Source organism: Dermacentor andersoni, chromosome 1 (assembly GCF_023375885.2).
Source record: "Dermacentor andersoni chromosome 1, qqDerAnde1_hic_scaffold, whole genome shotgun sequence".
Taxonomy (NCBI): domain Eukaryota; kingdom Metazoa; phylum Arthropoda; class Arachnida; order Ixodida; family Ixodidae; genus Dermacentor; species Dermacentor andersoni.
The window spans coordinates 98,296,857-98,315,971 of record NC_092814.1 but is presented as its reverse complement, the minus strand read 5'-3'; the positions used below and the strand labels follow the sequence as shown (position 1 = coordinate 98,315,971).

The window sequence follows — 19,115 nt, the reverse complement described above, 5'->3', positions numbered from 1 at the left end:
ATGGTAGAGAAGCTGCCCTGGAAAGGCAGTGGTCCCGGGTTCGAGTCCCAGACCAGGACGAATTTTTCTTCAACTGCGCAGCTTTTCTTTCGAAGAACCCGTATGGGTTTCCTTTGTAGCACTCAGCTATGTTTGGGTGGATGTCTCATTTTCCCCTTATTAACAAAAGTAATTTGCTAGCCACCTCTACCCAAGTTCTCTCTCTCTCACACACACACGCACACACACGCACACACACGCGAAGGGAAAAACAATTATAAAACAGACATTCCACACTACAAATTTGTTCTTTTCTGTTTAGCATGGGCGAGTTGCTAGTAATGTGAATGTGCAAATCGTCTGCGCACTTTTGCAAATCTTCAGTGCCAATGATACTGGGCAAAACACTGCAACTCTCCCTATGCATACAATTATGCTATATGTAGTTCTATCTATTGGGGCAAAACTGCAACAAGTTTTTATGTAAATAATTTGCACAAGGTAACTGACAACGGTTGTCTATGACTGAGTTACGTGGCATTCAACCATTGTAACTAGCAAGTGGCAGCTTGTTTCAATAGTTTTAAGAGCATGCATTCACATATGTCCATCTTTGCTACACATCCACGTAGCATGTCAGCTGCTTTAGACTCACCATTTCCTTGAAAGAACTTACTAAATTTATGAATGAAATACAATTTCCTCTCCTCTGCTCACATGCATGGGCATTGTTGAAAACTGACCACAACGGTAAAGTTGAAGGTTTTGGTTGAGTGAACTTTGCAAGTATACGATGCTCACGCATTTCGAGGAATACATAAAGTATGTTTTAACAAGAAAAAAGCACATTGACGCCAAGATTTCAGCACCCCGTGGGCACCACTTATAAATCTCAGGGGTCATTCTCATGGCACTGGTTATCAACTTTCAAGGCTATGCACCATCTGATGAATGGTAATGGCAGAGTTTTATTTTCAGTTTTGGTATCGGAAACATCTATTCTTGCAAACTTTTCACGACACATCCGCTGGTATTTCGAACGTAAGATTTCACATGGAAGCTGCTATAAATCTACACTATCTGAAAGTAGGCTTCTTATGTGGTTCAAAATTTCTTTGCAGTGGCCTTTAATTCCGAAAATGCACTGTTTGCCGTGCAGCACTGGTCTGTCAAAATGGCACTCAATGAAGTAAAGTGTATGCCCTCAAAGCAACAATTTGGCATAAAGCATCAATTTCCTCAAAGGGATACTCAAGTGAAATTTAACTGTAGGTGCATCTTTTAGGTCAGTACAGTACCACTCTGCTGCCAATTCGGAGACACTATTTATAAAATGCAGAAATACACATATGACAAAGCTGATGACACCATCAATGCATGCTTAAACTGCTATGAACTGCGAGTGAATAACAAACATTATTTGCTCATGTTCAAGCATTTTTATTGACTGTGCTAAATTCATTGCAATTGTAGTTTACTGCATGTTTATTAAAGGGACTGACAACTGGCCAGGATGTGTTGCGAGATGCTGATGGAAGTGAAATTACCATGATTTATAGTGATAGAATCCAGTATGCTGTTCATGATTTAAGCAGGAATAATAATTTTAAATCGGCAAAGAGTGTCAAAAACCAGTAAGTGGCACAAAACCTAGTGGTGAAATCTTTGTACTTCGGATGTAGTATACGAGATTATTGTACGCAAGTTGGCCGTTAAGTATGGCATTCTTATTGCTTAAAATTGCAGTTCGTATATTATTAGACGTGTGAGCTTTATTCTATGCATATTACGAAGTAAAGAAAGTCCATGCTAACGAGCGGCATATGCATTCAACAATGCATGGTGGTGCACATTCTTGTGGTGCACATGCATGTTCTTGCATGGTGGTGCATGCAGGCGAGTTTGCAAGTACCTGGAGTTGTGTGGTCTCCCTGAGAGATAGATACAAGATGCCATCGGCTAGTTGTACCATAAATGCGTGCGAGCACTACTATATTAGTGCATGTGTGGCAAAAGCAGCAAGCTGAACTGCGTATCACGTGTAGAAGTGTTGTTTTGCTTTCGGGAACTTGACTTTGGCTCGGCTAAAAAAAAACAAAAAAACACCCTCGACTGGTTAATGACCAAAACAGTTAGACAGGAACTCATGAAAATGCGTAGCTATTATTGCAGAAATAATTTAACACTTCGGAAAACATAAATCGCAGAAACATCGGTTGACAAACAAAATAAAACTTTCTCACAGCTATGGCTGCACTTGTCTGCCTTCTACCGTTATACTGGCATATAATCGCTGTCACACTCACCAATCAGTGTTTTCAGCATGCTTCCAGTGAACAACTACATCCTAAAGGAGCTTTTATTAACTACATCCTCAGTACAGATAGAAAATTCTGCTAAAAAAATGTTCCATGGCATTTTTCGCATTACCACTTCATGATTAGACACTCTGACCAGCGAGCTTTCCCTTGCACTTAAAAAAAAAGGGGGGGGGGAGCCATGAAAATTTGTTGTCAGTCCTTTTAAGAGCATTTTTGTGTCAATGTTTATATGCATAATGCTTTAAAGAATGCAACAATTATGCAGATCCCACATGCTGTGAGAATTGGCTTAAGCAAGGCTATCTTTAGTGTATGTGAGGAATGCTGTTCTTGTTTAGTGCCCATTTGCAAGTACAGACACCACAATGAAGTTGGAGATTGCTTCACTGGGAAACGCCTTACTCAATGTAGCCCTGAGACACTCCAACATCACGGACGACCGAAGGAACCCCGAGCCAATCACACACACTACACAATGAATTGAACTCATTCTGAAATGTTTCTTGAAGTACTTGCCTGCACCTGTGGACAACATGACCCCATTCTACTGCTGTCTCATCATTGTATCAATGCCACCTGACTTTGCATTTACAAGCAAGTGTACACTCGCATTCCATTTTTCAATGCACGTCGACGTTGCTCCACTTCATGGTGAAATGTTCACTGTGTTCCTCGACAGTGATCGCTGCAACCCAATGCTACTCCACTTCTTGTTTATGATCCAGAATGATCCTGCATTCTAAACCATGTTTCATTGCGTATCGAAGACGTTTATAATTCACTCAACACTTCATCCGAGAGACTGTCTCCTCTGAATTCGATTTTTTTTTTGTGCTAGAGCTCGTATCCGTGCTCGGTGTATAATACCACCAATTGCTCAGGGATGGCTTGGTTTGCACTATCTCCAGGGCCTGCTCACCGTGCTAGGCAGCAGGCAGCACTCGCAAAGTGTTGAAGCAACGAAGAAAGCTTCACTATAAACAATTGAGTTGCAGCATTAGTTCTTTGAAGTAGCATACCAATCAGCAGTTTCATTCAAATAGTGGCCTGGGCCTCTTTCAGTACTGTTCCTTATGGTGTACAATCTGAACCCTAGATGGCACCATGAATCTGCCCTCTGTAGGGTAACTCAATGCAAGTTCGCTGCAAAATATTAACTCAAAGGTAATCACTGGCGAACTGTGCCGTGGTCACAACTTATCTTGTAGAGCTCCAGACAGACTGAACTCAGACTGTACGAAGTGTCCTTGATTTGTCCACGCACAAGTGCTCATCACTACAAATAAAATATGACAGGCATACATTCGTAACCTGAGACTGTCGAGAACTGCTTGAATGCACTGCTAAGATTTTGCTCACGTATCACGTCATTGTGCTAGGCACACCGTACTGCAGAGTGGGCTAGAACATGGCACACGCCATAGCAGATGACACGGTTGTTACCACCCAGAACAGAGCAGGGGAGAGAGCGCACCAAGACATCCTCGCCCCCTCCCACACCCTTGAAAGGAGAGTTAGAAGCCATATAATAAGAATATGCGGATTGCATAGCAGAGGGATGTGTGCGATAGCTTGGTCTAGCATACTGGAACCACTGGTGCTCACTTCCTGCATTCTCTAGAACAGTACTTGTACAAGGGACAACCAATGTGCAGAATACAGAGCATCTTGTGTTCAGCGCGACAGAAACCAAAAATGTGACACTTGATTTGTGTGCAAGCATCTCCTTGTGCACATCATTTTGGCCAATGCTTACAAGCAAAACCAAAGGCAATGGCATAGTTAATAAATAGCAGTACCTTGCTAACACTGGTTAGTACATGTCACTAGGAGCACAGGAGGTAAAACTTTTTTTCAAGACTTTTTTGAAAACCTAAAATTGGAGAACCATGGTGTACACTCTGAATTCAATTTCTTTGGAAGCAATTAGACAAGTGCAAAATTGTTTCACAGGCCTTTTAAAACATAGCCCACTGCAGTAAAACATCTAGGCTTTCGAGACAAAAAGCCAAGTCATTCGGAAAATAAACCTTAAAGGGACCCTGAAACGGTTTTGACGATATTCTACAAACGTACTGAGTCATTAGAGTAGGTCCTTCTGATCATTCATTGACGCATCTAAGTGCTCCGCGTAAAGCGTGTAATTTATTCTAAGGTTTTAAAAATGTACGTCGCTGCCGATCGCAGCACACTGCTCAGCTGAAATTTCAGCCGCCCCTACCCATTTGGCGTCATTCACCCAATTGACGTCAGTAGGGCAAGCTATCCGATTGGCTCCCCAGGGCGCGTCATCGACAATTTTTCCAACTTTATGGTGAACAAATGTTGTTCGTAATAGTTGGAATGTGAGTTAATTTGTTTCTATAAAAAGAAAGTAACAGAAAGAGAATGCACAAGAACAATTTCTCAGTACACTTAAGCACTTCCGGCACACAGCAAGTGTCTGTGTTACAACGTGCTTCGTTTTGATGAGAGCTCTGCGGTCAGTATCAGTCTCAGTCTTTTCGCGAGCACCATGATTTGCCTTTGTTGCGTTGTGGGCTGCAAACGTAGCAATTGGCAATGTCAAGCTGCGACATCGTGTCCCTCTGCAAGGCAGGGGACGAGCGCAGTGACTCCAGCTCATCGGACTGTTGCTATCCAATCGGCGCCAGGATTTGCATGTTTGCGGCCGTCACTTTACACCGCAGGATTACTACCACAATAGCGTTTCACGAGTCCGGTATTCGGATAAACGGAAGCACAAGGGGACAGGGCCTGGCCATTTGACCATGCTGTTTCTCGGGATGAGCAGAAGCGCGAACGTGAATGGTCTCCACGGGGCAACCACCTGGTGGCACAGTGCTCAACCAAACACAGTAGCAACAACGAAGTGTATTCTTCTTTTTTGCTCGTGTAAATATTTCGCAGGATCGCAATCAATAACACATTTTTGTAAATGTTTAAAATGTTTTACACTTGGTTAGAGCAATATTAGCTCTTTGTTTGGCTGGTTAAGCTCTGCACCACCAACTGGCTGGACCGTGTAGACCGGTCAGGCCGCTCACGTATGTCTATGCTAAAGTTCCTTCATCAGTTTGAGTTTATGCCTCCACCGTTCCGTTGAAATGCCCAGCACGCCTGTGATTACCAGAATACCAGACACATTCAGCGCTGCGAGAGAGTGCTCACAACACACGCTGCTTCGATAGATCTCACTTGGGGTCGCCTGCCAAGCAGCTGGTGGAGAGGTTGGAGAGGCTTCGTGCGCTCGCTCCTAGAGAACCGGAAGTAGACGACACGACCTGCCATCATGACGCAGAGCCAGTGAAGGTGGAGCTTAGCCCCAATCACTCGGCGAGAGTTGAGAAAATGCACGGCTATGGAGGAGGGTAACTTGCAAGCGTCCGTAACTCTCTTAATATGAGACACTTTACACAATTTGTGGTGCGAATGATTAACTCTAGCTGTACCCTACGGGCCTACAAAATTTGACCGAATCATTTCAGGGGCCCTTTAACCTGCATATTTACTTCAGGTTGTGAGAGAAGCTTATACTCAAAGTGTAATAATATACCAACCCAAACACTTTTTTTTTGACAAAAAGAGAACAAGGGCTTCAAATCTTTGTACATTGCAAAAAGTTTAGTAATAATCAGAATTTGATGACTATTTCAAACAGCTGTACACTTAAAGATTTTGTTCATCAAACAAAATCTTTTCGTAAAGATTTTCTAATGTTTTCGTAAACTACGAAAGTATATGCAACCACGTGTCCTCATTAAAATGCCTTGTATCTAGGCCCCCTACCCTCATAAGGAACCTGCACTGTCTTAAGGATCATGTTATACTGCTCCCTAATAAGGTGCCCCAGTGCTATAGGCAGGACAAAGACAATCTAATTGGTCTAACTGCATGCCTTATTGACCAGGACACAGCAACAGTAGTTCGCACCTCTACGCTTAAAACATCTATTGAAATGTCTTCCATTACTTTTCGAGATATATAAACAAAGAGGATGCTTCTGGGGCATGATGCAACTATAAAATTTTGACATTGAAAGCTATTCAACATTTACATGTACAGAAACCAAATCTGCTTATAGTGACATTCAACTGCATGGCAAATAATGTAGTTCCCACCACTTGCTGAAAACCACCTGCACTCTATGGACATGCACTAGCTTGATTTCGAGGAACAGGTGAACAGCAATGACAAAGCGCTCATCAGCAGCTGGCATTAGTTGCATCATCAATGTTTGTTCAAGCCCACTGCGCTTTCAGTTCAAGCCAATGCTTGCAGAAACCATTACTCATATTCTTCGCAATAGGGACATGACGCGGAAATAGGCACAGACTTTCTGGAGTGCATGCTCATACCCTCGCCTGTGGCACTGGTACATGGGAGAGGTGGTTATGGGCAGGTGGCACAGACAATGCTGTCTGCCAGGCACTCACACGAGGCCATGAATAGATCTGTGGAGGTGTTCTGTAAGAGTCCACCTAGTGGACATGTCCATTTTGTCTACTGCTGAAGTTCTGAATCGCTGGGCGGGGCTGCGCATCCACAGCAGCCGGGTGCCACAGCCACTCAGAACTTCAACAGCAGACGAAATGGACATGTCCACTAGGTGGACTCTTACAGAATACCTCCCCTGAGCTCTGCAAAAAAAAAATGTTTACTTCATAGTTACTGTGCATTACTTTAGAAGTTAACCTAAACAATGGTAGTACTGTGTGCATTTTAAACTAAATATGTGCAATAAAACAGTGAGAATTTTTATGTTATCCAACTGTTTTGGTAATATATTACCAAAGCAAGGTGGTTAGCCAACCATTTTATTAAGACAGGTACAGAAGTTTTTTGTCATGCAGGATATTCCGAATGGAATAGCTATGCTCTTTTTTGCCTAATGAATCTTACTTGAAAGTTAGCACGTGATTTTTACTCTGCAGTCCATATCTTATTCTTGTGCTTCTTGCCCCCTCCCATGCCTTTCCCTGTGAAAATTCTCTATCTGTTCCAACATACATTTACTTATTATTTGTACTTTGCTTATTAAACCCACCTAAGTCAGCTCTCCATTGTGTCTGCTTGTGCCTGACCCATCCACTCCAGTGTGTGGTTTCCCTTTATTCCAACTAATGTATCAAGTGACCAGAGTATGTTCCTTAGTGATGACACATGGCATGCTATAGGGCTTCAGAAAATTCAGAATGCTGTCATGATGCATGTTACTATGGTTAGCTTACAAGGAAATATTAAACATGCAGCTGCATCCTTCACCTTTCCTTAACAGTAGCTGATACAGTAACTGAGAGAAACATTTTTTTTCCTCTACAGAGAGGAAAGGAAACTATGAAGTCCTCCACTGCTGGTTTTTCGTGTGTCCTCTTCAATAAGAACACGCTTCAGCAAACTCCTGCTGCGTTTGACAGAGGCACATTCCTTTGGAGTATCTGATACTGTGCACTTTTCTTCTTTCTTCTTCTTTACAAACACGTGAATAGGGCTTGAAGTGGGTCTCTTTGTGCTGAAAGAGGGGCAGGGACAGTTAGTGGCAGTTCCTTGATTCACTTGGCTGTACAAGCAGCAGACTCTGGCAGGGCTAAGCCCAATTTTAATTCCTTCGGCAGTGATTTGTGATCATGTAATATTAAAAAAGGCATGACATAGCATCACTATCCTGCATAATGTTATAATTGACAGGGAACAACAGGTAAATTTGCACCAAATTAAGCCTTCCATGTGCGTAATTCCAATCATATGTAACTTCTGAAACAAGGCCAGTCCCTGTAAGACCTCTTTCCTTTAGTACAGAAGAATGCTGAATGCTTGTGTTAAACTTTTTACTATTAGACAATGAGCAAAACGAGGACAAGGTGAAAGCGGGAGCCAACGTTTCGACAAGTGGACTTGTCTTCTTCAAGGCGACATATGCTTTCCTCGCCACAGTATATATAGGTGGGGTTCTTCTAAGGGGAGAGGGTGTAAGGCAAGTGGGTGTGGGAATGGGCGAAGCTGTGTTAGAGGGGAGGGTGGCTAATTGAGAATAAAGGAGTGCTGTGCACAAGGCCAGTGACATGGCTGTCTGTCAATCACGTGCCAACAGCCGTGTGTCAGCCGGCATGCACAGCAGCCCTCTATTACCTGTTTCACTGGTGGTCATGGGCTATTGTGTCTCTGAAAGAGATAATAGAAGGAGCGGCAGAAAGCGCTGCTCGTGAAAAGAAAATATTGAAATGGAATAAATAAAACAAAAATGATAAAGAAACACTAAGCAACCAAACTAAGTGTTGTTGCCTATAGCTTGAAATTTAGCATAGCAAATAGATTCTAAAGTTCTCTTTGGGACGTTTATGCCTATTGGTTGCAATGTCTTGAACTTATGGATAAGGTATGATTTTCTGTATTTTCTTTCTCGTTCAGAACGGAAATTTGACTGTAAGATGTAGAGTTTAAGTTCATCAAAGTTATGACCTGGTTGGTTCAAATGCTCGGCGACAGCTTTGGGGGAAGGAGCTCACGTTGCAGCTCAGCCTCCTCCTTATAGTATTTGTTGAGGGATCAAAATACATGAATAATAACTGCATTGCCATTGTCAAAGATGCTGCAAATCAATTCTTGAACGCTACGCACTGTCAAGACAAGTAAAATATGTATTTCTTCACAAAAGAATATACTCGTATGCCGCAAAAATTGTGCCCAAAATAACTGGTATCAATGCTTCCATGTTTTCTGTCTATTTAATAAGTAAAAAAATACCACACGAACTTTAGAACCATATCAGTTTGAAACCAGCAAAGCAGTGCATGCCGCTGATATGAAGAATGTAAAGGCCATGAAATGAGCAAGTTGAGGAAAAATATTTCGATGAAGCTTTGTAATTCAAGAACCTTGTTTACATTTTTGTACATATGCAACGGCAAGGGAAAGATCTCAATGGCGCTGCTTTTGTTACAATGTATTGTGCAGGAGCAGCTGTCACCGGTAGTGTATTGTAACTGCACCGAAATTATAGTCGCAACAAAGAGCACATATAAAAAGCAGGAGTTCTGCAAAATATACGAGAGCGAGTCAAATGAAAGTGAACCAATGCGAATATATGACAGATGGGGTACTTTATTTAAAAGTAGTATCCATGAGCATTTAGAACATCTGTCCCACTGACTAACAAGTCGCATGATTCCCGTCTCATAAAACTCCTCAGGTTGCTGCTTCAATAAATCTGTAACTGACTCTTTCACGTCATCGTCCGACACGAATCTGGTTAACTTGAGCTGTTTATTCATATGCCCCAAAATATGGAAGTCGAAGGGCGACAGGTTTGGGCTGTTTGACAGACGTTGCAGCGTTTCCCACTTGAACTTTGCCAGTTTTGTATTAACCTCATCAGCAACGTGGGGACGGGCATTGTCGTGGAGCCAGATGACCCCATTCCTCAATTTTCCACGTCGTTTGTTTTTGATTGTGACACATAACCAATCCGGCGTTTCACAATATTAGAAATGACTGATAGTCTCTCCAGGTTTGGCGAATTCGATCGATAATGGCCCCTGATGATCGAAAAAAGAAGTCAACAACACCTTTTCTGCAGAAATGATAGCCTTTGCTTTCTTTGGGGGTGGTGAATTCAAACGTTCCCGCTGTAAGCTTTGCCGTCGTGTTTCAGGCTCATAGTAGTGACACCATTATTCGTCCCCAGTCACAATTGCAGACAAAAAGTAGTCGCCCTCATTGTGATACCCGATTAGATGAGTCAAGGCAGCACCGAACCTCTCCGTCTCTGGTGGTGGTTCAAAACCTTGGGCATCCATTGCGCACAAAAGAGCCGATAACCGAAATGTCCATGAATTATGTCGTGACCCGAACCGCGACTGATGTTCACATGCTCTGCCAATTCATCGATGCTTATCCTCTGTTCTTGTCTACTCAGCTCATCAGGCCTTGCAATTGTGTTAGGAATGATTGCACGGTGACTTTGGCCCGTTTTTGGATCGCCTTTGCAACTTTCACGTTTTTCTTTGAACTGTTTGCTCCCACGCTTCACAGTAGCCAATGAAATGCAATGTTCAACGTACACGGTAGCCATACGGAGACTAATTTCTTTTTGGGAAACCCCCACTTCCAGCTGTCAAAAACCTCACAACACCACGCTGTTCAACTTTTGGAGTGTCTATTAGGTCACACAACCATGTTCAACGCAGTGTATGCGAGGATTAAAGAACCTTTATCCTCACACCTGCATGTCACTTTTGTAAATGAGAGATGCCTGTGTGCTACACACATGCCTCACACATAATGAACCGAACCATTATTGCACAGGGTGGGTTGGCTCACTTTCATTTGACTCGCCCTCGTACATTAGAAATGCTAAGATACAATGAAATGTAGAAATGCGAAGATACAGCTTTATAAAAAGAAAAAAAGTGAAGCACTGGAAACAAAGTTCACTGAACATATACACAAAACCTCGCAACAAGATATTTAAATATACGTATAAGTCTCCAATAAATCTACGTATCTAAGAAAAAGTCACTGTATATAATGCCTCAAAGAAGGCAAATAAACATGTTGCGCAACCACAGATTCACAGATCACAGCCCCTCCTCCGTCCACTCCCTCTGATGTATCGTGCGCAACAGGAGGTGGTGCACTTCCTCCCCGCTTTTCTCCCTTGTGCACACAAGACTAAGCCACCATCGTCGGCACACCCACGCCGCCCCCCCACCTCCTACGCTTTCACTCGCACATACAGCATGTGGCACAGTCACGATGTTATCACCCTTGGACTTTATATGGAACATGAGGCCGACGGCAACGGCAGGAATGCGCCCGGAATGTCTATATAATTGCTATCGCAAAATTACAATAAGAGTATCCGGCAACTGAAGCGCCCCGTGGCCCATTACTTTCTGCAAAAGAAGTAAAAAAATCTAACTTTCACCATGCAACAATTTGGTGTGCCGCAACAATGTCCTTTTTTATTTTGTGGGGCGGGGGCACGGAAATGAGAAAACGCAAAGGGAAGCATGTTGGCCACAATCGAATGACTACTTTGGGCACCTAACGTGGCTACCGAAGGAATATTGATGAAAATGTGAGACACTTGGTTCACAGAGAACCACAAGCATACTGCTAGGTATCCTACACCGGTGAGACAAAATTTTCCGGAGAGGTTGCGCTCAAGCAAACACGTTGCAATCCATCAAGTTCCTGCAGTGATGGCGGTGAGCGACCATGCATTGTTTCTTTTTTTCGCCTGCTAGCCAGAAAGCGTCCAAAACTCTGCCAGGCGAAAATCCACTCGGCCAGAGAAAAATGAATGCGCATCAAAATGCGCCGTGCGGTGGTTGGGGCAACATGACAAAAACGCATGCGCTTTGGCTGGCTCCGGCACCCGACGGGAGCTTTAGAATCTATTAGCTAAATTTCAAGCTATAGGCAACAACACTTAGTTTGATTGCATAGTGTCTTTTTTCCCCCTTTATTTTATCTTTATTTTGTTTTTATTTATTTATTACATCTCAATATTTTTTTTCTTTTCTTTTCACGAGCACCAGTTTCTGCTGCTCCTTCTATTACCTCTTTCAGAGACACGATAGCCCACGACCTCCAGCGAAACCGGTAATAGAGGGCTGCTGTGCATGCCGGCTGACACACGGCCGTTGACACGCTATTGACAGACGGCCGTGTTACTGGCCTTGTGCACAGCACTCCTTTATTCTCAATTCGCCACCCTCGCTGCTAACACACCTTCGCTCGTTCCCGCACCCATCCGCCTTACGCCCTCTCCTCTTTAGAACCCCACCTATATATACTGTGACCAGGAAAGCATATGTCGCCTTGAAGAAGACAAGTCCACTTGTCGAAATGTTGGCTCTTGCTTTCAGCTCGTTCTCGTTTTGCTCATCGTCTTGAATTTCCATCTCCCACCTTTCCCCTGTTTTCTCTGGATATTTACTATTAGGTTATTCTTACAGAAATAAGTATGATGTGCTTAACAACAGAGGATATCACATTGAAAAAGTCACATCAACATGTTCCTAAACATACAGCAGACTTCCGTTAATTCAACTCCGGTTAATTCGATTTTTCACTTAATTTGATCCCGGCCGAAGGTCCTGGCTAGTGTACATGTATTTCTATGGGCCCAAAGTTTATTTATTTAGATCCGAAAATGGGCTTCACCGGATGATTCAAACTTGACCAGTCAGCATGCACGCGCCTGATCCCTATGGTGACCCCTTTAGTGGTAGAGTCTGTCTCAGCGGAGCGTAGGGGACAGTGAATGCATAGAACACGTCAAAATCTATCGAAAATGCCTATTTGTGACATGCCTCAGAATGATTTTCAACCAATAACCATAGCTCACAATGTCTGATTACAGGATTACAGTACTTACGCGATTCTAACATTAACCTTTTTCCTTTAAAGAAAACTGGGCCGAAAATTGCCTCCGTGGTGCAAGCTTTTGACGTAATAGTTCTGCAGAAACCCGCAAGGTGGAGAGAAGTAATTAAGGAAAAATGAGACATCCACCTAATCGTAGTAATTGCTACAAAGGAAACTCATACGGGTTCCTCGAAAGAAAAGCCTCACAGTTCACGAAAAATTCGTGCTGGTCCGGGACTCGAACCCAGGACCACCGCCTTTCCGAGGCAGCCGCTCTACCATCTGAGCTAACCAGGCGGCTAGCAGATAGCAGGGCGAAGTCCAATCTGTCAACAACTCAAAGCAAAGGCAAGGGTTTGACGTAATAGTTCTGCGGAAACCCACAAGGTGGAGAGAAGTAATTAAGAGAAAATGAGACATCCACCTAATCGTAGCCATTGCTACAGAGGAAACTCATACGGGTTCCTCGAAAGAAAAGCCTCACAGTTGAAGAAAAATTCGTCCTGGTCCGGGACTCGAACCCGGGACCACCGCCTTTCCAGGGCAGCCGCTCTACCATCTGAGCTAACCAGGCGGCTAGCAGATAGCAGGGCGAAGTTGAATCTGTCAACAACTGAAAGCAAAGGCAAGGGTTCGACGTCATAGTTCCGCGGAAACCCGCAAGCTATTGTATGCTTTACAGCATAACAGGGATGTATTGCGGCGAAGCTGACCTTAGGAAGCCGGCAGCTATAGTGCAACACCATATTGGACCTTTGCCCATTTATCTTGCTAAAAAATCAGCCGCGTGTTAGATTTCTACATTGTTTAACAGCTTTATTCACACTTCTACATTAGTTTTCTACTTTCTACACATAGAAAGTGGGTGCTCGTTTGATTCAGGGGCATGTTAGAAACGGTAAAATACTTCCAAATTAATCAGCAGTGTGTTCTGGCATCTTTTTCTGCATCTTGTTTAATTCGACCCACCGGATAATCCGGTTAATTTCATTGGTCCCGTCAGGTCGAATTAACGGAACTCAACTGTAGTAGCAACAATAATGCTTGCAAGTATTTATAATTACCTCTTTGTAGCAATTGCTTTGTTGCAAAATAGGCTTGAACCAACTTTTGATGGGTGGTTCTTCAGAAGTTTTGGACATGGCTGCTCCTGCTTTTTGCCACAAACCTTGCACAGGAATACCTTCAAGATGAACAGGCATGAATGCAATTAGATGCTGGGCAAATGCAATGCACAAGCTCCTGCCACTTTACACTGGTAGCAGTGCCTACTTAACACGATATGAGGAGCCAACACTGTATGGTGGCATGTCCTCACTGGCTTGGCAACAGGCCAACTTGCTTTTCCTCCATGTTTCCAGCAAGACGTAGATGACCACTTGGCAGCAAATTTCAAGCATGTCTACCAGCAACTATTTGTAGGCTTCACCAATAGTGCAAAGTTGACAATCACTGTGAGCCTTAAAACGTGTCCCTACACAACAAGGAGCACTTGAACGTGATGAGGATATTCTTTTCTTCTGCTTTTGTTTTAATCTTGCTTGGGCTAGCTTATGTACATAGTGGTGCTTTTTTGAGCAACAAACAATATGTCTGCTAATCAGCATACTGTCCTGTCTTTTTATTGCTCATCACGCCATCTTAGTGCTGCTGCTTCTAGGTGACATATTCTGACATGTCTGAAATGCATGTAAAAAAATTGCTCATGCCACAAACATTAATGTTCTGGCACTGTTTATACGTGGTCAACATTTTAAAAGATTTAGTCTTTAGCAAAATGGTGTCACATGCATGCAGTAGTCATCTTGTTACTGCCAGGCCTCACAAAGTGGGCAATGTTACACAAATGAGGTGCAACCAGTGTTCCCTCTGAAGTGCACTGATCTGTGTCCACATTGCCTTTCTTCCAGATTGCTGTGCCGGCTATTCACCTATGCAATAGGACGACTGCCTATGTGCCTAACTGTCCACTTGAATGAGAAGCACTCGCGCAAGCTGATGCGAATAGAATTTTATGCGCCAAGTTATATGCTGGGGTTGTCGACTTAAAAAAAAAATTCACAATTACGGGAGGTCGGATAACAGCAGAAGCGAAAAACTGAAATTATAACAGATCCTACTAAAAAAATTTGGAGTGATCTCTAGAATGTGCCCCCCCCCCCCCTTTTTTCCCCTATTGATAGTCTACTGGCGCTCTGCTGAAATCTTCACTGTTGTAAATAAGTTTTTTTAATTAACTGCATCAAGACGGCAAGTTGGGCCAGTTGGTTAGGATTCATTGTAAGGTTCGCAACAGCGCAACACAAGACACGGACAAAAGGAAAAACGACAACTAGTGCCGTGTTGTAGTCTTTACCTTCCTCTCGGATAACAACTCGGATCAAGGTACAAGAGAGGAAATTCATACGTAATACGACTGATCTCAGCACTGACCAGCATGGTTGTAGCACACTTGAAACGCTTCAGCAGTTTCTTCTGCCTCGAGCTGAGTAGCCATGGCCGGTGCTGTTCTTTGGCAAGTAGCTTCCTAATGCTCCGTCGCAATACAGGTCTGGGCTTTGTCCGAATTTTAACACTGGATGGGTCCCAAGCAATTCCACAACTCTCACACTTCGTCAAAAGGCTTTTCTCACTGACACCTAGGTGAAACGCAAGGTGTCGTGTTGTACTCGAATGAAAGAGATGGTAACCTTCAAAAAAAAAAAAAAAAAATGCGCGGACACACAGAAAAAGAGCACTTACCTCGGTGTTCACTGCATTCCAAAAGACGATAGCTAAACGTGAGAGAAAATGCAGGCATTAGGCAGTGCACATACACAGTATGTCAAGGCGAATAATACAGTGCACACAGTTAACAAACTTTGCTGACTTGGTCTAACTCTGCTATAGCAGCAGTGTCCAGCTTGCAGTAATTAGACAGCACCGCAGGCATTTATATGCTCTTCTTTCTTGGGGCTACCAATTAAAATGAATATCACATACCACCAGGCTCATACGCGTAGAGCGCCTCTTCGCACAGCCTTCCACACAGCCGACTGATTTGTAGGTGCTAACCGTAGTCCTGCTAGTTCAGGTTTTTTTCTGTGTCTCCGTGTTTTCGTCGTTTAGGTGCTTACAGCGTTGCTCCCGTAAAATACAGTGTCCCATACTACTTGAACTGAGAACGTCGCCTGAACGCAGTTGTATCCACTATGACCTGGTGATCCATTATTGGGATCCATTAATGGTCTTAGATAGTGCGGAATGTGGTGAAGCAGGTTGTACAGCCCAAAGGTTAAAAACAAAACAAACGAGACTCGTACTTGAAAAACAACGAGGGACACGCAAGCGACGTACTTACTAACCTTATACACCTTGTAAGCGGTAAAGATATTGCACTGCATGTTTTTGCTAATTTATGAAGGTAGCTCAGAGTGGCAATAGACACTTCGTAGTTATTGCTGCTCATTTCCTCACTCTAATTAAATTATATCTGCGATTGAAGTTTCAATGATATAACGTCAGTCAAATCAAGAGCGCAAAAGCCAGTTTAGATCCACCCACTGCGACGCTAACAGCTAGTTTCGTAACTGCGAAAAAATACTATAATTACAATATTTTAATTAAATTTCTAAATAAAGCATAAAATTTGAACTGAATGCAGTAATTTTCTTTAGTTTTACATTTTTGCAAGGCTAAATACACAATCTTGAATACGGCACTTTCCCTTGGTATATGACAACTTTCTTCACTGGCGCTGTTCGCGAAGCTTGCGGCGGCGAGAAAGCGAGGAACTGCAAGTCACGAGCGCGGTGATTTTTGTTGTTGATCATACGTGCGTCTTAGTAAGTTCCGAACTTCGTGTTCGCTATGGCACGCCGCTACGATTCTAGGACGACTATATTTAGTCCTGAAGGTAGGCTCTACCAAGTGGAATACGCGATGGAAGCAATCGGTCACGCCGGTACGTGCCTGGGCATCTTGGCGTCCGACGGCATCTTGCTGGCCGCTGAGCGAAGGAACACGAACAAGCTACTTGACGAAGTCTTCACTGCCGAAAAGATCTACAAGCTGCACGACGACATGGCCTGCAGCGTGGCCGGAATCACTTCAGACGCAAACGTGCTCACTAACGAACTGCGTCAGATCGCTCAGCGCTACCTCCTCCAGTACGGCGAGTCCATCCCTTGCGAGCGCCTTGTCAGCTGGCTTTGCGACTTGAAGCAAGCTTACACGCAGTATGGAGGTAAGCGTCCGTTCGGTGTCTCAATCCTGTACATGGGCTGGGACAAGCATTACGGTTACCAGCTGTACCAGTCTGACCCGAGTGGTAACTACAGCGGCTGGAAGGCGACTTGCATCGGCAACAACAGTGCTGCCGCCGTGTCCATCCTCAAGCAGGAATACAAGGAGAACGAGACGACACTAAAGGATGCCCTGGCTCTGGCCATCAAAGTCCTGAGCAAGACACTCGACATGACGAAGCTCACTGCGGACAAGCTCGAGATGGCTACTCTCACTAGAGACACGCAACGTAACAAGACGCGCGTTACCATCCTGCCTCTGTCGGAAGTTGAGAAGCTCATAAAGAAGCACGAAGAGGAGGAGGCCAAGCTGGAGGCTTCAAAGAAAGAAAAGGAGCGTGAGAAGCAGCAAGCCAGAAGCTAGGCGACTATCGTGCTCTATTTCAGTGCATGTTTGACACATTGCTATTAAATGGCCCGATTCTGGCACTAACATGTAGCCGTGTGACCGTCAAGGTCCGGGTATTTCTGTGGCTGTTTCCTGTCTAGAGTTGTTGCTGCACCTGTTCAGTGACGCAGCGCTCTCTGCTTAAGGAAGCAAGCGCTGTTGCACTAATACTTTTATTGACCGATCTTGCTGGAATCGTCAGTGGAGTAGCCGAACACACTGTAGAAAGAGTGCCAGTTTTTAGTGCAACATTGAAGGATGAAGTTTTTTTTTTTTTAATGTAAAGCCAGTAAGGCAACTAATGAGGTAACATCAAAAAAGTGCATAATGTAGTAAACTTACATTACCTCGACATTAATTAAACCATGTTCAAAAGCTCAAAAAGGTGCTTTGAAGTAGTTTTTTGCATGCACCACTGAGTCAGTTTGAGGTAATGTAAACTAACCATCTTCATTAGCAAGCCATTCCCAGATTTTGGCACAGCTGCCATTACATGTAATTAGGCAGGCAGCCTTGAAGGTGGAATGTGGTTAGAAAGTGGCACATGTCACTTCCTAACCACGTCGATTATCGAAGTTGCCAGGCACTTCTAAAGCCCTTGGCTGCAATGAACAGTTTGCAACATGTGTCGATGCCTTTTTGACATGTAACAATTTGTCCTGCATTGATACATTCTCAGAAGTGCACCACTGGGAGAGTAACAATTGTGGCATGGTTATTAACTTGGCCCAACTTGGGACATGCAAAATTCGTTTTATTGATATTTTAATTCAAAAGCAAATTCTAAATTAATGGTTTGATTACTTGGAAATACCTTGTAAGAGTGGTCAGCACTTGCATTTGAATGTAGGCACTGTACAGGCGATCTTGAAGCACCATACTCGTTATTTAAGCAAGGCTGTTGATTTCCTGTGCAATCAACCGCCTTGCCAGTTCATAGTTGAGCTTTTACTTCAGCTCACTCTGTCACAATCATACAAATTATGTCAATGGCTTAGAATTGGTTTCAATCATGAAAATAGAAGCTCACTTTTGTATGGGTTCCAGCCATAATTATAGTTTTCCAGGGTATCGGCGCATTGTTTTCACCTACCCCTTGGCATTGTACATTGAAATTTTCCCATTCTGGCCGTGTTCTGTCCAAGTGGCAGGTAGTGTGCTTGGCATGTTGGTGGCACAGTTGCCATAAAGCTTCAGAAAAATTTGTTACCACGTCTGACCTGTTTTCTATGCAACTATATTTATACAATATTCAATGTATTAAGTTTCAAATATAGTGATATTTTTCTTGTACAGAGAGGTGTGGGGACCCATCGGGACTTTTGAAACAGTCGAATTTACAGATGTTGGTTGTGTATATTGTAGTGACATTGAGAACTCCGTGCTTAAATTTATAGTACACAAATCAATATATTGCTGCAGAAATTGTACAAATGTGGGAACTACAACATTAAATTATGGCATTTTACATGCCAAAACCACTATCTGATTAAGAGGCACACTGTAGTGGGGGAATCCAGATTAATTTTGACCGTCTGGGGTTCTTTAATGTGCATCAATATCTAAGTACACGGCTGTTTGCATTTCGCCGCCCATCGAACTGGGGCTGCCGTGGCCAGGATTTGATCCCGCGACCTCAAGCTTGGCAGCGCAGCACCATAGCTACTAAGCAGCCACGGTGAGTCCATGTGGGGATTAACCACTGTGGAACAGCTGTTAACTTTTGCCAGAGCTACTCCTACAAGTACAATAACAAATTGATTTGCATCT

General features: G+C 43.5%; 2 protein-coding genes and 1 non-coding gene across 3 annotated transcripts; 1 reads left to right on the top strand and 2 right to left on the bottom strand.

The window, feature by feature from the left end:
• Positions 1–7,100: 7,100 nt before the first annotated feature.
• LOC126545351 (UPF0711 protein C18orf21 homolog) lies at positions 7,101–16,230 on the bottom strand. Its single transcript, XM_050193168.3, has 5 exons — positions 16,019–16,230; positions 15,417–15,448; positions 15,108–15,313; positions 13,739–13,857; positions 7,101–7,812 (listed from the first exon to the last, which is right to left on the bottom strand). The coding sequence occupies exons 1-5, from the start codon at positions 16,120–16,122 to the stop codon at positions 7,617–7,619; spliced, it is 657 nt and encodes a 218-aa protein (XP_050049125.1). The 5' UTR covers positions 16,123–16,230; the 3' UTR covers positions 7,101–7,616.
• TRNAS-GGA (transfer RNA serine (anticodon GGA)) lies at positions 13,174–13,248 on the bottom strand. The gene has a single exon. It is a non-coding gene; the product is annotated as a tRNA-Ser (tRNA).
• A 174-nt stretch (positions 16,231–16,404) lies between the features above and the next one.
• Positions 16,405–17,396, top strand: Prosalpha3 (proteasome alpha3 subunit). Its single transcript, XM_050193167.3, has one exon. It carries the CDS (start codon positions 16,524–16,526, stop codon positions 17,319–17,321), a length of 798 nt encoding a protein of 265 aa, XP_050049124.1. The 5' UTR covers positions 16,405–16,523; the 3' UTR covers positions 17,322–17,396.
• The last annotated feature ends 1,719 nt before the right edge of the window (positions 17,397–19,115 follow it).